This window comes from Herpailurus yagouaroundi, unplaced genomic scaffold (assembly GCF_014898765.1).
Source record: "Herpailurus yagouaroundi ecotype Mexico unplaced genomic scaffold, PumYag 193, whole genome shotgun sequence".
Taxonomy (NCBI): domain Eukaryota; kingdom Metazoa; phylum Chordata; class Mammalia; order Carnivora; family Felidae; genus Herpailurus; species Herpailurus yagouaroundi.
This window is the reverse complement of record NW_024412424.1, coordinates 4939882-4963261: the sequence shown is the minus strand read 5'-3', so window position 1 is coordinate 4963261 and position 23380 is coordinate 4939882. Positions and strand designations below refer to the sequence as shown.

The window sequence follows — 23380 nt, the reverse complement described above, 5'->3', positions numbered from 1 at the left end:
TCTTTTTTAAAAAACATTTTTAAGAAATATTTTTATTTATTTTTGAGAGAGAGAGAGACAGAGCACCAGCAGGGGAGGGGCAGAGAGAGACACACACACACACACACACACACACACACACACACAGAATCCGAAGCAGGCTCCAGGCTCTGAGCTGTCAGCATAGAGCCTGACACGGGGTTTGAACCCACAAACGGTGAGATCATGACCTGAGCTGAAGTTGGACACTTAACTGACTGAGCCACCCAGCTGTACCCTCACACACGTGTTCTTAAGAGTATTGAATAACTGGGGCGCCTGGGTGGCGCAGTCAGTTAAGCATCCGACTTCAGCCAGGTCACGATCTCGCGGTCCGGGAGTTCGAGCCCCGTGTCGGGCTCTGGGCTGATGGCTCAGAGCCTGGAGCCTGTTTCCGATTCTGTGTCTCCCTCTCTCTCTGCCCCTCCCCCGTTCATGCTCTGTCTCCCTCTGTCCCAAAAATAAATAAACGTTGGAAAAAAAAAAAGAGTATTGAATAACTGACAAAGTAGTAAAGGATTATTAGACTAAAATCTAAGGGAGACTAGGAATTCAGAGAGAGCTAAGTGCCCACTTTTTCCTCAGGACATTTACCTTCATGACAGACATGAACCTGGAGGTTACCTACACCTTTAAGGTAGGAATGAACCAGAAGTAACTTCCACTCCTACAGGGCATCAAGTTCCTGGATGCCGAGGAGAACAGGGAGGGAGAATGCATACCACCCCCCTGAGAACCTGAAACCATGAGCCAGCTTCTGCGTGGATTTGTAGCTCAAACTTGTATCCCCTAGGATGGTCCAGAAATTCTCGACTCACAAATATCTTTAAAAATGATCCCAGGGCACCTGGTGGCTCAGTCGGTTAAGTGTCCAACTTTTGGCTCAGGTCATGATCTTGCGGTTTGCAAGTTTGAGCCCCGCGTCGGGCTTTGTGCCAACAGCTCAGAGCCAGGAGCCTGTTTCGGATTCTGTGTCCCCCTCTCTTTCTGCCCCTCCACCGCTCGTGCTCTGTCTCTCTCTCTCTCTGTCTCTCTCTCTTTCAAAAAATAAAAATAAACAAATACACATTAAAAAAGAAAAGATCCCAGCCTAGTGGTCCCTCTAGAAACATGCCTGGAAGACAGCACTTTCATGGTAGGCCTCCAAAGACTGCTCAGAAATCCTGTCTCAATAACGATGAGCAGTACACAATAAAAAAGAATTATAATAATATTAACCAACAGACCAGGCTACCAAGCTACCAGAAGCAAAATCCAGCAGAAAAAACAAGGTAGTATTTCTTTTGATAGAAGAATAAACAGAACTCTGGAAAGGGAAAAAAACACAGCAGTTGAAACTAGCCATGCAATTGACCAGATTAACAGCATAGACACAGTAAAAGGAGAATGAAGGAAGATTTGTGAAAAACCTATCCAGAATTTAGCAGAAAGACAATACACAGCAAAGCTCAAAAAATTAAATGCGTTGATCCATTGTCTTCTAAGTCTAGCGTTTCTGTTGAGAAATCGGATACCACTTTGGATTTCTGATTCTTTGCATAGGACACTTTCATCTTGAAAAAACTCGATTTTTGAATTTGGAATACTTTATGTATAATTTCCTGAGAGAATAAGCCTTAGAAGGCTTAGAAAGCATCCTGGACACACAAGTCTATGCAAAGGATGTTTTGTGAAGAGTGAAGAAATCAGACACCTAATACATCTCTCTTATATGTGTATTTCTCTCTAAATTTACAGAGATTTAGCGGTAATGAAAAATACGTCTAGGAAAAATTCATCTGGGGTTTTATCCAATGTAACATGTTTCGAAAACGAGTTTCTTACAAAGTTTCTGAGTTTTTAAAAACATGATTTCTTTTCTTTTATTTTATTTTTAATTTTTTTTTTCAACGTTTATTTATTTTTTGGGACAGAGAGAGACAGAGCATGAACGGGGGAGGGGCAGAGAGAGAGGGAGACACAGAATCGGAAACAGGCTCCAGGCTCCGAGCCATCAGCCCAGAGCCCGACGCGGGGCTCGAACTCACGGACCGCGAGATCGTGACCTGGCTGAAGTCGGACGCTCAACCGACTGCGCCACCCAGGCGCCCCTAAAAACATGATTTCTTTTAATCTCCAGTATTCTGAAACTTGACACTAATATTTCTGTACGTGGGTCTCCTTTTCATCCTTTGGGATTGGGCCATTGGTGGGCCCATTTCATCTGGAAGCTCAAGGTGTTCCGTTCTGGGAAATTTTACTTCATTATTTTTTGACGATTCCTACGCTGTTTTCTCTGGTTTCTCTTTAAACTTTGATTCGTAAATTACAGACTCCTGGGTCTCATTTTCTTCTTATTTATTTTTTCATAATTGCTTTTCTTTATCTTCCAGTTTCTGGGATACTTGCTCAGCTTAACCTTCTAATTGTTCTATCGTTTTTAAGAATTTTTATGATGATGATTTTTTCTTTTTTTACTTTCTGAGAACTCTTTGTTCCGACTGCTCCTTTTTTAGACTTTGCATTCTTGTTTCATGAATGCTGCCCCTTCTCTCATCCCTTTAAAGACATTCATTGTCGTTTTTTTAAAAAAAAAGTGTTATTCTCTCTCCCATATTGTCTCTGTATTTTCTGAGTATTGCTTTGGTCTCCATTTATTTTTTCTGGTATATCTTCAACTATCCAGCGGTTTCTGGCCCTTTGTCCCTATTTAAGAAGGAAATAATGGCGCTGTCACAGTTCTGCATCAGTTACCACATCTTGGCAAGTAGGGGCCTCACCTGTGGTGCAGTTGGTTTGTGTCATTTCACTGTGGGGCATCAAATATCAGAATCGATAGGCGTTTTTCTTGGGTTGATCAGCTTCTCCGGAGAAAGAATCACCCTGTATGCTTCTCGGGAGGCTGAGTAGGGGAAAGGGGCTATGATTTAATCTTCCAGAATAGAGATTTTCAATCCCCCTTCTTTTCTTTTTTTTTTAAATGTTTTATTTATTTTTTGAGAGCGAGAGACAGAGTGTGAGCAGGGGAGGGGCAGAGAGAGAGGGAGACACAGAATTTGAAGCAGGCTCCAGGCTCCGAGCTGTCAGCACAGGGCCCGACAGGGGCTCGAACCCACGAACTGTGAGATCATGACCTGAGCTGAAGTCGGATGCTTAACCGACGAGCCACCCAGGCGCCCCTTTCAATCCCCTTTCTGATTTTAGTGTTGGGCCTCTGCCCTCTGCGGTGCTTGGCTGTCTGTCCGTAGTGTTGTTCAGGTTCAAGTTCCTGTGAACAAACCTTCAGTCTCCTGCTGGGTGGGGGGAGGGGGAGTGCTCTCCCGGGTGCATGGGATAGGAGGGTACCTGCCCAGTCCTCCTGTGTCAGCCACTCTCAGGGGTGCCTGGTCCTTCTAACTGATGAGTCTTTCTGGGGTTCTGCAGTGCACATCCGTTTTCTTCTGGGCTTCCTACACTTCCGGCTTATGGTACCGCTGTTCTGTGCTCTGCTGGGGAAATCACTGCTCATTGATTTGCTCTCCACCTTCCAAACATGGTCATATTATCTTCTCTCCCTGTTGCCCTCCTCTTGCTCATGGTTTATGGCTTACAAAAAAAAAAAATCGCACTACTGTAAAAAAAAAAAAATCTCACTAACGGTATTTTATTGGGATCTTAGAAGCAGGGAAAGTTCACATGTGTGTTCAAGCTACCATTTAAAATCCTAAGTTCCAGGAATATTTGTTTTCGTCTGTGCCACGCATATGACAAATATTTATGAAAACCCTAATAGTTTTTCTTCTCGGGCAATGTGTTTATTTTAGGTGCCTGGCTGAGAAGGCTGGAGACGTCGCCTTTGTGAAGGACTCCACTGTCCTGCAGAACACGAATGGTGGGTGAATACATCCCAGTATTCAGATGTGCAGTCGGGAAGCTATTAGAACCTTTTCCGGGCTTTGGATCAAGTTCATTCCAAAATTCTTTACCTCATATGCAACATGGTGCATCTGTGAGTGTCACGTTGACTTTGAAACCAAGTTCCCTCTGTCTCACTCTCTCTCGGACACACGCACATGCACACAAACACGCACCAGCCGTGCTCAGTAACAAATGTCTCCCTGGCGTTGTCTAGTCACCCACGAAGCACACCGTCTGCCTGTTCCCACATGGACAACTGAATGTGGATGCTACCAAAAAAAAAAAAAAAAAAAAAAAAAAAAAGAAAGAAAAATTGATATGCGCAAATACAATGAATACAATTTCCTTTTTTTAAATGTTTATTTATTTTTGAGAGACGGAGACAGAGTGTGAGTGGGGAAGGGTCAGAGAGGGAGACACAGAATCCAAAGCAGGCTCCGGGCTCTGAGCTGTCAGCGCAGAGCCCGACGCGGGGCTCGAACTCTCGAGCTGCGAGATCTTGACCTGAGCCAAAGTCAGACGCTTCACCGACTGAACCCCCAGGTGCCCCAAACTTCCCTTTTTAAAAAAGGAAGTAAGGGCCTTCATTGGGACCTCATGGGAGCCCTCAGTCTGGAAACTCCTTGGGAGTCACTGGAGACAAAGTCACAGGCAGATAGAGATAATGGAAGATAAATGGTGATAATTGCCAACTTCCGCACCCGTACATCCGGCTGCCTTCCGAACTGCAGCCCCACTCGGCCCCCACGGCCCCCAGCAGATAACTTGCCACTTCATCCCTTGAGGAAGAGCCACCTGGACTTCCTGCCTCTGTCCTTCAAACATCGGCACTCACAGCCCCTCTTCCCTCCTCCTGCCCCTCTCCATGGAGATGGACTGAGGACAGCCATATAAATTTGGAATGATCTCAGTATCAAATAGACAAAGCCAAGAGAATGGATGAAGTGTTTTTAAAAATTTTTTTTTTTAAATTAGAGAGAGAGAGAGAGCATGCAAGCTGGGGAGAGGGGCAGAGAGAGAAAGAGAGAAAGAGGGCCTCATAAACAGGCTACATACTCAGCACAGAGACTGACGCAGGGCTCGATCCCATGACCCTGGGATCGTGACCCGAGCCAAAATCAAGAGTCCCATGCTCAACTGACTGAGTCACCCAGGCTCCCCTTTTTTTGAGGGGAGAGAGCGGAAAGAGAGACGCAGGGGTCTGAGCAATGAACCTGTATTTGCACACACTCAGACACGCATACAATTACATTTTGAATTTGTGAACCGTCACTCTAAGTGATGTCCAAGGATCAGACTGATGTCAGCTTTTTTTTTTATACTGAAGGATAATTAACATCCAGTGTGATAACAGTTTCAGATACACAGTATAGGGATTCAACACTTCTGTATACTTCTCAGTGCTCATCCCAATCAGGGGACTCTTGATCCCCTAGAGTGATGTCAGATTTAATTGTCTGTCAATTTCTTTGGGATTTCACAACTGCGTTTTATTGGAATTGACTGAACATATTTGAGAAATGTATAGAGGTTCCTCACCTTTTCCTAGTGACAGTAAGACCATTCGAACACGAAAGGAAGGAGAAAGCAATTTCTTCTTGGACATAAACCGGATGGTTCTTTTTCTGGAGCTCACTAGAAAATATGGCATAGATGGAAGGTTTTCTTTTTAAACAATCAACAGCTCTATTAAGAGATAATTCATGCCACGAAATCCGTCCGTTCAAATTGTGCGATTCAGTGGTCTCCAGCACATTCATGGAGCTGTGTGACCCACCCACACAGTCCGATTCTAGAATACTCACACAAGCCCATAAAGTGACCCTGTGCCCTTCCCCTCTCCTCCAGAGCTGGCAACCTTCAGCTCGCTTTCTGTCTCTGTAGATTGGCCTGCTCTGGACATTTCACACAAATGGAACCATGTGGCCTTCTGAGACTGGCTTCTTTCACTTGGCATCGTGTTTTCAAGGCCCATCCACGTTGTAGAACGTGTCAATGATTCCCTCTCTTTGGTTGTTGACTCCTAATTCCCTTGAACGGAAGCAGCCCTAACGTTTGATATGCTGGGAGTTCGTATCGTCGGTGCCGACAAAGCTTCCTTCCCTCTCTCGCGCGTCACTGAGACCCGCCTGTGTGCGTTTCAAGAGGCCGGTGGACTCGTCCAGCCCACCCAGGGCGGACCTTTGACTAAGCTGGACAGCCAGGGCTGATGCCGCTTCTTTTTCTCTCCCCAGGAGGGAGCTCTGAGGCATGGGCTAAGGATTTGAGGCTGGAGGACTTTGAGCTGTTGTGCCTGGACGGCACCCGGAAGCCTGTGAAGGATGCGGAGAGGTGCCACCTGGCCAGGGCTCCGAACCACGGCGTGGTGTCTCGGGAAGATAAGGCGAAACACCTGGAGCAGGTGCTGCTCCAACAGCAGGTGCGGATCCCCAGGGCCTCCGGCCCTTTCTTAACTGGCCGGGCTCTTGGGGGGCGGGGCGGTTGTAGGTAAAGCCGCCTACCTACGGCCCTTCTGTCTTGTCCCTCTGCCTGGCGCCGGTGGCTTCATGTGTTGGCTTCATGCTGAGGAGCTGCCCGGAGTCTCCGTGAGAATAGCAGAGGCATCTGCCTTTGTAATCTCGAAGGACAACAACAGACCCAGAACTCCCATAGATTGAAGGCTGTCTGTGGAAAGTGGTTTGAAGCAAACGGTGCAATTTCCTTAAAGTCTGGGATTCTCTTTTGTTTTTTAAAAATATTTTGTAATGTTTGTTTATTTTGGAGAGAGAGAGAGACAGAGACAGAGCATGAGCGGGGAGGGGCAGAGAGAGAGGGAGACCCAGAATCCGAAGCAGGCTCCGGGCTCCGAGCTGACAGCACAGAGCCCGACGCGGGGCTCGAACCCACGAACCGTGAGATCACGATCTGGGCTGAAGTTGGATGCTTAACCGACTGAGCCACCCAGACGCCCCTGGGATTCTCTTTTAGAGCTTCTAGTTTTGTATTAAAACCCATGCGTCTTAAGTGTGCTTTAAAGACAGTACCCCGGCCTCGTAATAAAAGGCGCGGTAATCTCACTGTTGGCACACTCACTGGGGCTGATAAGAGGTCTTTAATCATCGAGGTGTTTTGCTCTGACTCCTGAGCATAGAGGAGGATCTATGGCCACGGGAGGCTGAGCGGCCCGCTCAAGGCAATGACCTGCTCAGTGGCAGAGAAGATTTCCAATGCAGACAGTTTCTCTAGGAAAGCTGGCCTGTGGGAATGCCGTAGGTGATCTTGGAAATCCTCAGCTGTCACCTGGCCACCCAGAGGTTCTAAGGGAAGAGACCACAGATTAACAAGGAGGGGACGATGGTGGGAGGTGGGTCAGAGGTAGTGGGGGGGCCCAGGCCCTGCCCGGTGGGTCGGCCACCCGGGGCACGGGCTGCGGGATGACACGGGGGTGGCAGGAGGCTCAGGTGAGGCAGTGGAAGGACTCCAGAACTCAGCTCCAGAACTCAGGGCTGAGCCTGGCTGGAAGGAATGTCCTTGGCCTCTCCTGGTCCACACGTTCTCCTGTTTCCCTCGGCGACTCGCTTACTTGTCTGCCCTTTTGGTACAGACTCAGTTTGGAACAAACGGAGACAAATGCCCGAGTGAGTTTTGCCTGTTCCGGTCCAAAACCAAAAACCTCCTGTTCAATGACAACACCGAGTGCCTGGCCAAACTCCAAGGCAAAACGACGTATGAAGAATATTTGGGATCGGCATATGTCACGGCCGTTGGTAATCTGAGACAGTGCTCAACCTCCCGTAAGTAGGACGTCCCGGAGAAACCATCGCGCGTGAAGGGCAAGGTTGGAGGGCCAAACAGCATTCCAGGAGGGAAGATGGGAAAAAAAATGTGAAGGCAATGCGATATCCCCCGACCTCGGGAAGTTACAGCCTCACTGCAGTGGATAATATGCTAAGTTTTTATAATCCTGATTGTAAGTGCCTGTCAGGGAGGTTTTAGACACTGAGAATTCATTGTATTCAGTAGAATGAAGCGTGTGTATATCTATATGTAAGTGTATGCACCTGCACACATATATATGTATGTGTATACGTGTATGTATTCAGAAAGCACAAACCGCGGTCTCTAGACAATTACCATAAATGCCAACTGTCGAGACTACAAATTCTCAGAAAGTATCTTAGCCAGGAAAACATATTGACAAATAACTTGGCCCTCCAAAAACATTTCTAAGACATCGCAGAGCATTGTAAGGCTCCAGGCGGTGATTCTAAAATTTCAACGGGCATTGCCTCCCCTGTGCCGGGGGAGGCCGGGCGGGGAATCACCCAAAGTCTTATTTCTGGCACCTCATCCAGACAGCTGGAGGCATCGGGGGGGGTGGTCCAGGGGTGGGGCGGGGCCAAGAATCTCTGTATCAGCTGTTCCCAACCAGGCACAGTTCCCCTGCCCCGGACCGAGGGGACATCTGGCAACGCTTGGAGGCGTTTTTGATTCTTACAACTTAGGGGGGTGCTGCTGGTGTCTGGGGGGCAGAAGCCAGGGATACTACCAAACAAAGCACGGGACGGCCTTCTCGATGAAGAATTGCCTGGGCCCAAACGTCAATAGCCTCACTGTCCTTAACCACCCGGCGTCTTGGGATCGTGGCCGGGTGGTCCTAGCACTGACGACATTTTGAGAAAGAGGCTGTAGGGCTATTCCTGGGAGCAGCCAGCTCAGGACTGCACAGACTGCCTGCCCCTTGAGGGCAGGGCCTGTGTGTCCCTGCCGAGCCCCCAGCCCTTAGCGCAGTGACTCACGCAAAGCAGGCCCCCGTGAGTATTTGTGAAGGGCTGGGTGAACACGAGTGGGGACAGATTTGCATAAAGACGAGGGCGTGGGTTGCCCACATTTCAGAAGTGAGAGGACCGTCGTGTCACGTGAACTTGAGGGTGACAGTTGGTTCCGTTAGAGACAAATGGGGTGGGGGCGGCGTCCGTCGGGCCAGGGCGGGACATCACCCAGGTTAGCGGGGGCCCGAGCGGCTGGGCTGACGTGAGGAGGAAGGCACAGGGAGACAAGTGAGCCGGCACCGCCGAAGGCAGGGGAGGGTCTGTTTCTTAGTGCCCTCCTTGATTGATCTATTGATTAAAAGAAATCAGTTACTGACTCTTCTGCTTTGGTGTGTCCCACAGCGCTTCTGGAAGCCTGCGCCTTCCTGAGGAGGTAAACCCACCCGCAGACTCCGTGGCCCCCCCTCCTGCGGCAGCCCAGGCCCGCCCCGCTCTCAGCCCCGCCTGGGGCGCTGGGCCGTCCCCCTTCCCAGCCAGTCACCTGCTTTCGCGGCCCTCAGCCGTCATCCTGGCAATAAAGGAAATGAGAAAGCCTGTCGGTTGTCATTCCTTAGAAGGCGTCCTTTCATCTTCTCTAGAATTTTATACTGAAATCCGGTGTCTGATCGAATATGAGCACAGCTGGGCCTGTCCTCGCTTGTGTTTTCCAGGTTCAGCGCCTGGAGTTTCGGGTTCGGGGCCTGCTGGTCTGGAGCCAAAGGACAGGCCCGGCAGCTGGCTTTCTCGGGGGCATCTGGCTGGTCGTTCACATGATCGGTGCCATGTGTGTGCGTGTGCTCGTGTGTGCATGTGGGCATGTGTCTGTGTGTGCACTTGTACCTGTGTGTGGGTGTGCGTTTGAGTGTGCATGTGTTTCTAGGGCAGAGCGAGGGAATAGGGAGTAGGACTGGTGAGAAAAACCGGGTGTCACAACGATTTTTGAGTACTTGGTATTTTAAATAAATTGCATCAGGTACAGTGAACGGACAACTACAAGGGTCATAGGGAAAGGTGAAAACCTTTAAGACATTTTTAAAAAGTATCTATTTTTGAGAGAGGGAGAGCGCAAGCACGGGAGAGAGGGGGGGACAGAGGATCCAAAGCAGGCCGCAGGCTCTGAGCTGACGGCAGTGAGCCCGATGCAGGGCTCGAACTCGCAAACCTCGAGATCACGACCTGAGCCGAAAGCAAGAGTTGGGCACTCAACCAACTGAGCCACCCAGGTGCCCCTGTTTTGATTTTTAGAGTCTACCTATGAGTGAGGTCCTATAACATTTGTCTTGAGTCTGACTTATTTCACTTAGCATAACACTCTCTAGGTCCTCCTCTATCTTTGACTTAACTTTGATAGCACATGGGAAGTACATAAAGTGTCTTGACGTTTCTTGTGATTCAAACATTAGTTGTCAAGTGACTTTACTACAGTGTATGCTTCATATGTAAGTGCTATTTTGCCTTGTAACGTCAGGTTGAGTTTATTAAGAAACATAGTGAATTCGGCAGAGAAATTTAGTTTTCAAAGCCATTCCGTGTTCTATAAAGTAGATACGGACCATCCTTCTTGTTCAGAAAAATTTCCGTTGTGGCCCTGAACGCAATCTGCCACTGTTAAGCCACAAAACTGCTGTGTGGTAGGGTGAGTCACGATATGAAATTTTTATTTCTGAAAAAAAAAATCCACAGAATTAAGGATAGGTAAGCCCATGGCAGCCAATGAACCTCACTGTTGAGACTGCTGGTTTAATTCACATCTTAAATTCCAATTATTTCTCACAGAGTACCGGTAGCGAATGACCATTGACTTTACCATTTTTACAGATTTTGTAAATTTGGCCAACTGAGCCTTTTCCTGCTCAACGCAGACTTGAACTCCCATCGCTTATAACACGTATTGGCAGATCGCACTTCAGATTGTACTGAATTAGTGTTCTCTCAACTTCCTTGAAAATATTCTTGCCTGTCGTTACTTTGTGCAGGCTCTTCATGTAGCACGAAAACCTAGTGAATTCCACAGACCAGGTCGCTCTTACCTCTTTACCCATAGCTTCAGCTGGCCAGTTCTTTTAATTACCTGCAAGAAAATGTGCCTGAACAATTGCTTTTATATGAACAGGTTGCTTCTAATTTGGAATGTGATCTGGTTGTAAGAGCACATATTTATTTCACGCGTTTTCTTGCCCGGTGTTTGGAAGTTTGGGGTGCTGGACAAAGCATAGATTCTGCAATGAGTGGCAGTCATATTTGGGTCCCAGCCTTGCCGCTTTCTAGCTGTGTGAGCCGAGACCAATTTCTGAGCCTTAGTTTCCTCCTTGGCGAAATGAGACAAATGCCGTCTACACCCAAGGACAAGCACTGAGCCGCGGAGGAGCTCACGTTTGCCAAGGGCCTGCCTCGCACGACACCTAAGACAAATTCAGTGCTCCCCACTTGTCTTCTCATATCCTATTTTTAAAAATATTTTTAAGTTTATTTTTTATTTATTTTGAGAGAGAGCGAGAGAGAGAGAGAGAGCACACGGGAGGGGCAGAGAGAGAAGGAGAGAGAGAGGATCCCAGGCAGGTCTGGCACTGGCAGGGCAGAGCCCGATGAGGGGCTCGAACCCACGAACCATGAGCTCATGCCCTGAGCTCAAGAATCTGACGCTTAACCGACTGAGCCACCCAGGCGCCCCTCTTCTCGTATCCTGTTTGGGACACAGATGTGTAAAAATAAATACACACACGATGCAGCAATACAAAACCCGATGTTTATTTATCCCGCCGTTGACGGAAGCCTGTTTACACTCTGGTGGAATCGTCATGTTCCTCCACTGACGCGTCTTGTGCGGAGCCCTCAGCGCCCCGAAGCGGACTGTCACCCCGCAGACAGCACAGGCGGCAGAGGTGTCTTCGGAACGTGGTGTCGAGGACCGCGTGGAGCACGGGGTTGACGCAGCAGTGGGTGGCGGCGACGATCCTCACGATCTGAACGCTTCTGTCCAGGTGGTAGCTGCTCTGACAGTCGTGCAGGGAGAAACGTTCTCTGAACGCGGACAGGAAAAGTGCGATATTGTAGGGGCCCCACATCAGAAGGAAAACAACCACTACGGCAAACACGAGCTTGTGAGGGTCATACCTCCTCCCCCTAAAGCTCAGCGTTTTTCGCAAACGCGTGTAGCAAAACGTGAGAACGCACAGTGGGAAAAGAAGGCCCAGGATGTTCATCTTCAGGGTCAGAAAATGCTTCCAGAAAGTCTCCTCAGCTGGCAGGAAGGGAGGGCTGCTAACAAAGCACTCGTATTTCTGGCTCTCCGGCTGAGGTGTGTAAAACACGGATTCAGGCAAAACGACCAGCGTGGCCAGGCCCCACGACAGAACGGTCGAGGCGATGTTCCAGCGCACCGTCCTGGTCGGGGGAAACCTTCTCATGTTGCAAGACACCAGGTACCTTTGCACGGTCAGAAGGACGTTGAAAAAAGCCTCACTGTACAGGCCTATGGAGGAAAACACGACGAGAGTTTTACACACGGGGCTGCCCAGAACGCCCCCATGGGACGCGGTGTAGGCCCAGAGAGGCAAGGAGAACAAGAAACATAAATTCGAAACTGCTAGGTTTAGGAAATAGACATTTTCCGTGCGCCTGAGTCCTTTGTGCTTCGCCAGGATGAGCACAGTCAAGACATTGCCCAGCAGTCCAGCCAGGAGCACAGGGATGAAGACCTTGGGGACCACCCGGCTCAAGAGAACCTTGGCGTCGTATGGGTGGCACGTTTCTATTTCGTCGTCATTCAGGTCCCCCTCTATGAGGACGTCATAGTTATCCTCCGGGGCCAACGTGTAATTGGCCATCGTCAGCCTGCCCTGTGGAGAAGTGAAGGGTTATCTTCCCTTCATACAGCTGGGTGGTCCTGCAGGGGGAAAAAAAAAAATTGGATTAGCATCCACGCAGCCATGCTTACCCTCTCCTGGTGCTTCCTTGTACCCACGGTAGGTCTACATCTCAGGAGACTGAAACCGGTGCTGACACCCCGGGGGAATAAAAGGAAGCCTTCCACGGCTTCAGAGAACTTCAGCTCTCCTGGTGGAAACAAGACTTGCCTGTCTGAAGACACCATCTGAGAAAACAGAGCTCTGAAGAGAGCCGAGAACTGTGGTCTAGTTGCCTCGAAGTCGGTCCCGGTCCTAATTTCTACGTGTGCAAAAAGCCTGCTCACCCTGTGAAGGAGCTTCCTGTGACCGGCTGGGCTGATGACTGAGTCCTTCTCTCCAAGGAGAGAAACAAAGGTTTGCAAAAGTGAAACCATCCCCAAGCACCAACAGGAACGTCACTGGATGACTTACCACTTGACCGAGTTCCAGGGGGGCAGGGCACAGCCTCTTGACCCACCATCCGAGCTGCTGTGGGAATGGCCTGGGGGCAGCTGGGAGACCGGCTTTCTTCTGAGCAGACGGTCCTGACCTTGAGGGGCAAGAGAAGCCACTTTTAGCCCTTGGTAGGTCTACGTCTACACCACAAGTGCCCGGTCTCGGGGAGTAACCCAAATAAAGCAGCTCCAAAGCTCCTCCAGACCCCTAGAGTGTTTCTCAAGCCTTTGAGCCAAACCAGGAAGTTGTTTTCTCCTCCCGGTTCCCCCCTCCCCCCGACCCCGCCTTTGATTTCCCTGTGGCCTTTAGACAGGCGTCCGGCTGGCTGCCCTAGATAAGGGAACTGAGTTGTCACTGCTCCCCAGTGATACTAGGTGGGGTGGCAGGAGGGCTCTCCTGAGCAGGTAACAGCCAGCAGCCGAGGAGAAAGGGTCCTGTGGTAGCTCTATGTCCGGACCCCAGGGCCCGGCGCTCCCCTGCAGCGGCTCATCCACAGCAGCAGAAACCACCGGGCATCTAGAACGCTCGGGGAGAACCACAGTGAGTGGCATGTGCTTGGATTCTCCTTGTCATTGTTGAGAGACACTGAGCTGTGGCTGAGGGAGGAGGGGGTCCCGAGAGAGAACTTGGGGGACAAAGGAAGCCACGGAGGGGTGTCACTTGGGACAGGGAAGGGCGTTTCTGCCGAGATGCTCAGTACCAGTCAGTGTGGGGCCGCTGTGGGATTTGAGGAAAACTGACAATGGGGAAAACCCGGAGTTAGGCAAGCCGTGAGGTGCTGACCCTGCTCTGAGAAGATGCCAGGAAATTCCACGGAAGCAATGCCAAGTCTGGGCTACAGAGGCGGCGAGGGGACGTGCTACCCCCTGACTGAGGCAGGGGTGGGGTGAGAGGTCTGAGGCCAGAGAGGAAAGAGGCCGGGAAGATTCCAGATTTGGGAGAGTGGGAGGAATTAGCGGGCGGGGGGCTGCATGGGGGTGGCTTGGAAGAAAGGTGGTTGGAGAGGAGGAACGTGAACCAGCTGGAAAGTCTGTATGAACTTCCTCCGGATCAAGTCCCTGTACCTGTGATTGACCTAATTTGGGGACCAGACGTACACCGTGGTTTAGCATTCACAGAGTTGGTTAAATGACATCCTGTCAACGAATGCCAGAAACGTGTCCGAGGTGAGCATTCACTGCAGAGCGTGGACCTGCGGAGATGGAAATAGAAATGAGCACGCTATTAAAAGAAAAGGAAAACATAGATAAAAGAGCTCAGACGAACATGTGGTCAAGCGTTAAATTTGCCTCGAAGATGATGTTCCTCTGCATGGAGGGGTTTGGTGTCATGGGGAACCCTGGCTGTGAGCACTTCCCAAGAAAGGCTTGCCCCACTCACTCCCCCCCCATCTCCCAGGCTTCTGTGAGTGAGTGGGAGTTACCCATCCCCAGAAGCCTTGCCCCCTGGGCACAGCTCTGGGACCAACAGACATGCCTGGGCTATTTGGAGCCACACCAGCCCTACGACCCCAGGACCTTGGTGCCTTACTGTCTGATGCTCACTGATCCATCCGGGGTGAGGCAGCGAGTAGTCAAGTCAACTCTGAAACCTAAAAAAGCCCCGTGGATGCACACACACACACACACACACACTACATGATTATTTAATGATTATTTCCTCTATTTAAAGGAAAACAGAATTACTTGAAATTTGAATTTCCCCAGGAAAAACACTAGAAATTCAGGCTCACCCTAACTTCCTGATATTAGTACGGGCTTCACTTTCAGTATTATTTTATTTTGGCTTGACTCCCAACATTCCGCTTATTCACACTCAGGCCAGGGAGCTCTTCCTTTAATTTTATTTTTTGTTTTGTTTTGTTTAATTGAGATATAGTCGACATATACCATTGTGGAAGTTGAGAGTGTACAGCGTATTGATTTGCTACGTTTATATTGCAAAAGGATTGCCGTTGCAAGGTTAGCCAACACCTCTGTTGCCATCACGCGACCATCATCTCTTCCACTAGGAGTGGGAACAATTCAGATCTACTCTGCCAGCAGGTTCGAGGTTTATTATACAATTTTGTCGCCTCTAATCACTGTACTGTGTGTTAGATCTCCAAGGCCATGGGATTCCAGAAACTTCTATATTGGTAGGAAGGAATGGTTTGGAGGTCTGAAGCGGAGGCAAGAGGAGAGTTTTGTTACCATTCCACTGGCTGGAACCATAATAGGGTCTCTTCACTATTTGTGGAACCTCACCACATTCTGTGGCTTTGGCATGTGGCTCACAAACCTTACTTGAGTTCTTTATCACTGTCGTTTAACCCCGATTTCAGTCTAAGAGAGTTAAGAAACTAGAACTCTTGTTTTCCTATACACACAGATCACTCATCTATTCAATTCGCCTTTTCCGCAAATATGTATATGGAGTGCCTGGCGTGTGCCCAGCGCCATCCTGGGTGAACGAGGTGAACATCAATGAACGAGGCAGGCGAACATCCTGAACTTCACGGAGCTTACGTGCTACAGACAAAAGCAGAATACGGTAAATTGTAGGGTAGTGGCAGAGACGTGCTATAGGGAAAAAGCAGGAAAGAGGGTAGGAAGGGCCAGGGGGGTGCAAGAGTTCACATTTCACATAGGATGGTTCAGAGAAAGCTTGGCAACAGGTGTGCACAGGAGCGGCACACGATGGGGCCCGATAACTAATGCTCGCGATCTCATTTTTTCCTCGTTACTAAGGGACGTCGGAAAGCACACGATTCAGTGGGTTGCAGTCATACCATCTCGCATCTCAGCTCCGAATCTCAGCCTTGGGAGGGAAGGCACCTTCCAAGGGTGTTCCTTCTGGGAACTAAACTGAACTACAAAATGTAAGCAAGTTTCTTTACCACAGGACTTCTCAGAACTCTTAAGACGCTAATAAGTATAGCGATCCTCCCTGAGGAAGAGAGGGTCTGCAGTGTTTCCCAAAGTGGTTTGATCGCGGAACCCCCTTTGATGTTCGCAAACAGGTCCTTCCGGGCCAACGGTTCTGTAGAACACAATTTGAGAAGTGTTGCCTTTGACATACACTACTGTGTCGTGGGGCGGCCATGGGGACGGGCCTCCGCCACTCTGAAGGGAGTGTAACGGAGGGTCCCTGCTGCCTCACCCTGAAACACATCCTCGCACGCCCTCCAAAGGCCATGCTTACCAGGGGCTGCTCCGGCCAGTGACCCTTTTAGGGACAGCGGAGCAGGCCCAGTCCTGGGAGGTCGGCTCCTCTGACGGTGACTTTGGCTGGTGCTTCCCGTCACCCCCAAGCCTTGACCCTCCTTCTCTCCTTTACTTGGGGCTCAGATCTGCTTTGTGATCTGGGGCTTTCCCAGCTCCTTCCAGCTCCCTATGATCTCTCAGAGACATTTCCTCTAATGCATTTCTTCTATGCCACATCTCGAAGGAGCCAAGCTAACACAACCTCAGAAGGGAGGCATCTGTCTCTAGAGGCTTGAGCCCTTGGCTTGCTGGAGAAGAATAACGCTTTGCAACACTTCATCCCTCTCTGACCATCTTGCCCACCGCCATCTACCTGTGGCCTGCCAAGCTCGAGCTCTCTGGAACACATGAGACCGGGGATTGCCATCATGGCCCATCCTGCTCAACTGCTCAGGCCATGTGCCTTCTCTGGTTCTCATCACCACCATCTCCCTCGTGCCCTCTTTGCCTTCAGCTCACTTCTCCGTGCTCCCTTTCCCCCCCACGCTCTTCCTCTGTGCCCTCTGGAATCTGAATTCCGTGAGAGACACTCCTGCTGACCTCCTTAACGTATCCCAGAATATTCCTAACGTTTCTCATCCCTTGGTGGTACCCCTTCCCTCTCACACCTATCTTGGGGGTCAGCAGGTGACATCCCTGGCCCCGGTGCAACTTGCCGACCCTTGTTCCCAGGTATGCTTCCGGTCCCCAGTCCTGTAACTGTATCACCCTCTGCTCCACTGCATCCCTGCCACCGCCTGCCTGCCTGCTCCCTCCCACCCCCCACTTTTTAAAAATTAAAGCCACGGATAATGAACTTCGGTCCATCCCAATTTCCTCCATGTCCCTGGCGACTTAACCACCTGTGTTGACCCTCGTCCTGTACCAGCTCGTAACTTCCATTAACTCACGAATTTGACTTCCCTGAGGTCCGTTGACGCTGATTCACCACCGAAGCCTTGCGGTACACTTGCTCACTTTCCTGATTACAGCTTCCACTGCTTTGACCACCACCACCCCCACCCGCCGTTTACTTTCTGCTCCTGCCCGTGCTCCTTCCTCGAGCCCCCCAGCCTCTGCCCGCGAGCCCCTCGGGTGGTCACATCCCTCCTGTCTCGCTGGGATCCAAGTCTATCACTTAGCCACTCTCTCTGGTCAATACCTGGCCCTCCCTTGAAGCCCCGGCCTTAGATCGACCCTCCCCACCTGCTTCTCCTTTTCACTCCTTCTCTGAGTATGTGAGTCTGAGGATAGCTGGTTGAAACCACCTAAGCCACAAAGAGAAGACCTATCACTAATTTGTGGTCTCCCATCTCAGCTAGCTTCTAGAAATTCCTCTCGTCTCCCTAGTCACTCTTCTGAGTGTCCCAAATTGTCCCCTTCTCCTATTTTCCATCAGCTGTTCCAAGCACCCGAAACCTCTTCCAGTGCCTTCGAACTCCCACCGCCACTGTCCACACTTACGCTCAGGAGGCGACCCCATCTCGGCTTTTGTCCACCCCCTGGGCTCTGGCTTCAAATGCATGCTGGCATCTCCATTCTTCCCTCCTCCATAGATAGAGCTGTTCCTCTGATAGTAAAGGTTCATTTCTCCTCCTGCACTCTGATCGCCAGCAGCCAGAATCTATTAGATTCTTCACGATATTGAAATGCTCTGGTGTCTCCCTTAAAGGTTTTTTTTTTTTTAATGTTTATTTATTTTTGAGACACAGAGAGAGACAGAGCATGAGCGGGGGAGGGGCAGGGAGAGAGAGAAAGACACAGAACCCGAAGAGGCTCCGGGCTCTGAGCTGTCAGCCCAGAGCCCGACGCGGGCCTCGAACTCACGGACCGTGAGATCACGACCTGAGCCGAAGTCGGACGCTTAACCGACCGAGCCACCCAGGCGCCCCTGGTGTCTCCCTTAAATAAAGACTGTAAACCCATCTCTCCCAATGTTTACAACAGCGCTGTCAACAATAGCCAAATTATGGAAAGAGGCTCAATAGCCATCGGCTGATGAGTGGATAAAGAAGATGTGGTTTATATCTACAATGGGATACTACTTGGCAATGAGAAAAATGAAATCCTGCCATTTGCAGCAATGTGGATGTTACTGGAGGGCGTTATGCTGAGTGAACTAAGTCAGTCAGAGAAAGACAGGTACCATGTTTTCACTCATACGTGGATCTTGAGGAACTTAACAGAAGACCATGGGGGGAGGGAAGGGAAAAAAAATAGTTACAATCAGAGAAGGAGGGAGGCAAACCAGAAGAGACTTTTGAATACAGAGAACAAACTGAGGGTTGACGGGGAGGGAGGGGTAACTGGGTGATGGGCATCGAGGCGGGCACCTGTTGGGATGAGCACTGGGTATTGTATGGCAGCGATGAATCATGGGAATCTGCCCCCAAAACCAAGAGCGCACTGTATATACTGTAGGTTAGCCAACTTGATAATAAATTATATTAAAAAACAAAAATTTAAAATAGAAACAAAATAAACCCATCCTTAACCCCACAGTCCGCTCTAACGACATACCCTCCCTCTTCTTGGGGAGCCTTCATTCGTCGTCCAAACCCGCTCTTCCTACATTATCATCGTTCACTCCCCACTCAGTCCCCTCCAGCCTGGCGTCTGTCTCCACCATTCCCCTGAGATCGGCCTCCCCAGGGTCACCAACAGCCTCCCGTGGAGAAATGCCATCCACTGCTCTGTGAAGCTGGGGCAGCTGACGCATCGCGTGCCGGTGAGTGGGAGGTGTCCACTCTCCCCCTACTCGCGATACGGTGGACAACACGTAGGCACCATTACCTCCTGGGCTGCCCCAGCTGAAGCCACGCTTGGAGTTTCTGAAACCCTCATGCAATCTAAAAAGACATCCGCACAGGCCTTTCCAGTAAAGGTGGCGGAGGGAAGCAGGGTCACGGCCTCTCCCCCCATCGGTACCTTATAAAATGACCACGCGACAGCCTCACCAGCAAAAATTCTCAAAATCTGCCTGTAGCAACCGAACACGAAATAGGGTACAACCTTGTTTCAAAACTTTGAACGGTGGGCATTACAGTTATGCCTAAACCTAATCCTAATACAGGCGCAGCATTGAAGAAAGAGGGAAAATCAGTGAATCCTGAGAGTTATCCTAATCCTAACACTCTCCCGTTGGGAGACAAGTGGGTAGAAGGGGAGTGTGTATCCCTAGGAAAAGACAGGAAAAACACCTACTGAGTAAAAGCCCGCCTGTTCCAGAAGGATTTCTTGGGCTTCTCACATTCTGGGGCAGTGTGTTGAGTGAGGGCCAGAGGACACATTGCACAAGAGTCACATACACCCTTGTACACACTGAGTGGCTCCTCGTAATGATATTCTGGTTGGTTTTTGTTTTTAGGATCTGGATTCCTTATAAAAACGTTTTTGGTGGGGGGCTCCTGGGAAGCTGGGTCGGTTGAGCATTTGACTCTTGGTTTTGGCTTGGGCCACGATCACATGGTTTCTGGGGTTTGAGCCCCACGTCGAGCTCTGCGTTGGCAGCATGGAGCCTGCTTGGGATTCCTTCTCCCTCTGTCTCGGCCCCCTCCCCACTCACGCTGTCTCTGTCTCTCACTTAGGGGGAAAAAAAGGTTTAAAAATACTTAAAAACATTTTTTAATGTTTATTTATTTTCGAGAGACAGAGAGAGACAGAGCATGAGTAGGGAAGGGGCAGAGAGAGAAAGACAGAAGGAGACACAGAATCTGAGGCCGGCTCCAGGCTCCGAGCTGTCAGCACAGAGCCCGATGCGGGGCTCGAACTCATGAACCGTGGGATCGTGACCTGAGCCAAAGCTGGATGTTCAACCAACGGAGCCACCCAGGCCCCCCTATAAAAATACCTTTAATCTACGAATGACTTATTGAAGACTTTCAGGGTTCTAATGCGAGGGGCCGTTAGGCCTGCCCACTCGTGGTGACTCATCTTCTCGCGTGTTTTGTAGTGCCCGTGTGAGTTCCTATTTATTGGGGGTTTCCTGGCCCCGCAGCAACGGTCTGTGGCCCTGCAGTGGGAACAGTCCCCTCTGGAGCACTGTTGCCTTTGTTTCTTCTGGGAGCACGAGGGGGCATCTGTGGCCTGAGCTGAATCTTAGTTTGGGGGTCTCCCATTTTGAGGGTATTACAAAATTGAACTTCGTGTTTGCATGAGACACAGGTTTTGGGGTCTCAGAGATGGTCCCTCTACCATTTCGAGTGCAGGCAAAACCAGACGAGCCTCCTTATTGTCCCCGCCTGTGGGCGCATTTCCTCCAGCCCTCTCCTCCCCGGCTGCTAGCTTTCTGTGGGGACCTCTCGGCACCGGGTCCCCGTTACTCGTGGCCTGAGGCCTTGCTGTCTGCTCCCGTGTCAGAGTGAACGCTCCGTGGCCTTTTATCAATGCGTGTGCCTTTTGTTTACATCAGACAGTGATCAAAATACTAAATACCCATGGAGTGAAGGCGCAGTGAGTTATTTGTTGAGAAGTGTTATTTGTTCAGTTCACAGACATTTCACGTCTGCTGTCTGGGAAATCGCTCCCCTTTGCCCTTCTGTATGGACTCTCCACCGCCTTCCGACCCGCTTTGGGTCCTGGAGGCTCATCTCCTTAACAGCAGGCTCCTGCTGGTGTGTCCCTTGACCTTGACCTAATGCAGCTCTTGTTACAGAGAGCCCCTCCCCGATCCTTGACTCCTTGATCTTAGCGGTGGGGATGGCGGCCTCTGCGTAGTCCCTGGGCAGGACTCTTTGTCCTCTGCCTTCCCGACATCGATGTCCTAACGGGAGCCGGTCAGGTGCATAAGTGATAATAATCCGGGGAGTCTCGTGCTGTCCCGGGGGAAGCACACGGGAGCTGGGGAGCCGTCAGCAAGGGTGCCTGGCCCGGTCCAGAGGGACCGGGGAAGGTGTCCGGCTGGAGGGGCCATCTAAGCAGAAAGCCTGGGTGGGAGTTAGCCAGGTGGGGTGGCCATGGCCTCTCCTTGCCTCCCTTCTCCTCCTAACGTCTTCTTCAGTCCCAACCTCAGAGATGGGGCAAGGGGGACACATTTTCCTACTTATCGGCATCTGGGGCTGAGCTTCTGTGGAAGAGGAAGTTGAAACCAGGAACCAGACCATTTTAGATGCATTTTTTAAGAAGTTTATTTATTTATTTTGAGAGAGAGCGAGCGAAAGTGAGTGAGCACACAGGTAGGGGAGGAACAGAGAGAGAGGGAAAGAGAGAATCCCAGGCAGGCTCTACACTGTCAGCACAGAGCCCCGATGTGGGGCTCGAACTCACGAACCGTGAGATCATGACCTGAGCTGAAATCGGGAGTCAGGCTCTTCATTGACTGAGCCACCCAGACGCCACCTCCCTTTTTAAAAAAAATGCATTAAAAATTTTTTGCTTATTGGGGCGCCTGGGTGGCGCAGTCGGTTAAGCGTCCGACTTCAGCCAGGTCACGATCTCGCGGTCCGTGGGTTCGAGCCCCGCGTCGGGCTCTGGGCTGATGGCTCAGAGCCTGGAGCCTGTTTCCGATTCTGTGTCTCCCTCTCTCTCTGCCCCTCCCCCGTTCATGCTCTGTCTCTCTCTGTCCCAAAAATAAATAAAAAACGTTGAAAAAAAATTAAAAAAAAATAAAAAATAAAAAATAAAATTTTTTTTGCTTATTTATTTTGAGAGAGAGAGACAGAGAGTGCAAGTGGGGGAGGAACAGAGACAGACTATTTTAGATCTAATTCCCGGGAGTCCAGAGCTCAGCGGGACAGCTGCAGGGAGAGAGGCCTTGTTGGGGAGGGCTTCCAGGAGGCATCCCTGTCAGGGAGTAGGCGAGGCAGGACCGGACACAGGGGGAAGCGGACCCCGAAGTCCCAGCTGACCCTGCGAGGGGCTCTGGGCCTGGGATGTCCCTGCAGTGCTGTCCCACGAGGAAGGAAGGAGGCCGGGCCTTCCCAATCACACACCAGACAGCTGCTGGCCTCAGTTGTCTCCGGGAGGGGAAGGTCCCAGTGGCTGAAGGTGGTCCCTGTCCCCAGCAGCTGGGAGGGTGAGTGCACTGACCCTGAAAAGGGACATCCGGGCAGAGCCCCACGGCACCCACTGCAGGGGCGGGGTGGGCAGGCCCTGGGTTTCCCACAGATTTCATTTATCCTGCATAACAAGAACCAGAAACTAAGATTTCTGAAACCTCCGTGTCATAAGACCACAAGGCCCCTGTGTGCACAGGAGGGGGAGTCACGTGCCCCGCGAGGGCACAGGGCCCACTCACTCTGCGTGACCATCCTGGTGCAACTCACCCGTTGTTGTCTGAGAGTGAAGAGTCGAAGAGGAACTTGACCTCGCCATCCCCTGCCCCTGGCCCCATCCTCCACCTTTTTCTTTCCTCTTTCTTCTTCCCCACCTACGTGGCCACACTCCTGTTTCCATAGGGTCAGGCGGGTTGGACAGTCGCTCGTCTGAGAGCAGCCATATTTAAAATAGATTTTTAAAAATCTCTTTTTGTGAATAGAAGCAAAAGGTAAGAAACCAAGTGGCATTCTCCTTTTATTTTATTTTTTAATATTTTATTTATTTTTGGGAGGGAGTGCAAGCGAGGGAAGGGCAGAGAGGGGGGGGGCGGAGACAGAGGATCTGAAGCGTGCTCCACGCTGATGGCAGAGACCCTGATGCGAGGCTCGAACTCAAGAACCGTGAGATCATGACCTGAGCTGAAGCTGGATGCTTAACCGACTGAGCCCCCCGGCGCCCCCCCCCTTTTAACAAAATTAAATCGTGACAGATTTTATGTGCCTAGGACAGTGTTTTCCCTGGTGGTTGTCGGGGGACCCTTGTAGGGCCTCGGCCCCTGTGAGCCCCTGTGGTTGGACTGAAGGTCTGCCGCCTCCCAGCCCAGTGTTCCCCCAGGGACGGGATGGCCCCTGGGGCTCCTATCTCTGCCCCAGAGTTCAGAGCCCCCATCACCTTCCTGTCCCAAAGGATTCAGCCACACTCTCTGGAGAGGGTGGTTGAAAGGGACCCCTGACCAGCTGACCGGGACCTTCAAACCACATAGGCTGGTGCTGTCTCTTCCGGAGGGTCTAGAACTTGGGCACAAAGCGCGCGATTTTCCACGGGGAGAGAGGAAATACGATTCGGCGTCATTGGCCGTGAGTCGGCGCGGGAA

The 23380-nt window shown here is 50.6% G+C and overlaps 2 protein-coding genes and 1 long non-coding RNA gene across 5 annotated transcripts in view; 2 read left to right on the top strand and 1 right to left on the bottom strand.

The window, feature by feature from the left end:
- The window catches only part of LTF (lactotransferrin), a 32226-nt gene extending 22989 nt beyond the window's left edge, over positions 1–9237 (top strand). The window contains exons 14-17 of the mRNA XM_040445131.1: positions 3801–3868; positions 6129–6313; positions 7478–7667; positions 9048–9237. Coding sequence (XP_040301065.1) covers positions 3801–3868; positions 6129–6313; positions 7478–7667; positions 9048–9082 — 478 coding nt within the window. The 3' untranslated portion in view covers positions 9083–9237. The remainder of the gene's footprint in view (positions 1–3800; positions 3869–6128; positions 6314–7477; positions 7668–9047) is intronic.
- A 2178-nt stretch (positions 9238–11415) lies between these two features.
- On the bottom strand, positions 11416–13266 carry CCRL2 (C-C motif chemokine receptor like 2). 2 transcript variants are annotated; one of them, XM_040445128.1, is made up of 2 exons: positions 13004–13266; positions 11416–12570 (listed from the first exon to the last, which is right to left on the bottom strand). In XM_040445128.1, the coding sequence occupies exon 2, from the start codon at positions 12509–12511 to the stop codon at positions 11462–11464; it is 1050 nt and encodes a 349-aa protein (XP_040301062.1). In that variant the 5' UTR covers positions 12512–12570; positions 13004–13266; the 3' UTR covers positions 11416–11461. The 2 variants fall into 2 exon arrangements, with proteins under 2 accessions (XP_040301062.1, XP_040301063.1); XM_040445129.1 differs by lacking the exon at positions 13004–13266 and adding an exon at positions 12877–12993.
- Positions 13267–13350: 84 nt separating this feature from the next.
- On the top strand, positions 13351–17991 carry LOC121011107 (uncharacterized). Of its 2 annotated transcripts, none has more exons than XR_005781495.1 (3): positions 13351–13567; positions 15398–15887; positions 17651–17991. It is a non-coding gene; the product is annotated as an uncharacterized LOC121011107 (long non-coding RNA). The 2 variants fall into 2 exon arrangements; XR_005781496.1 differs by lacking the exon at positions 13351–13567 and adding an exon at positions 13704–14193.
- The last annotated feature ends 5389 nt before the right edge of the window (positions 17992–23380 follow it).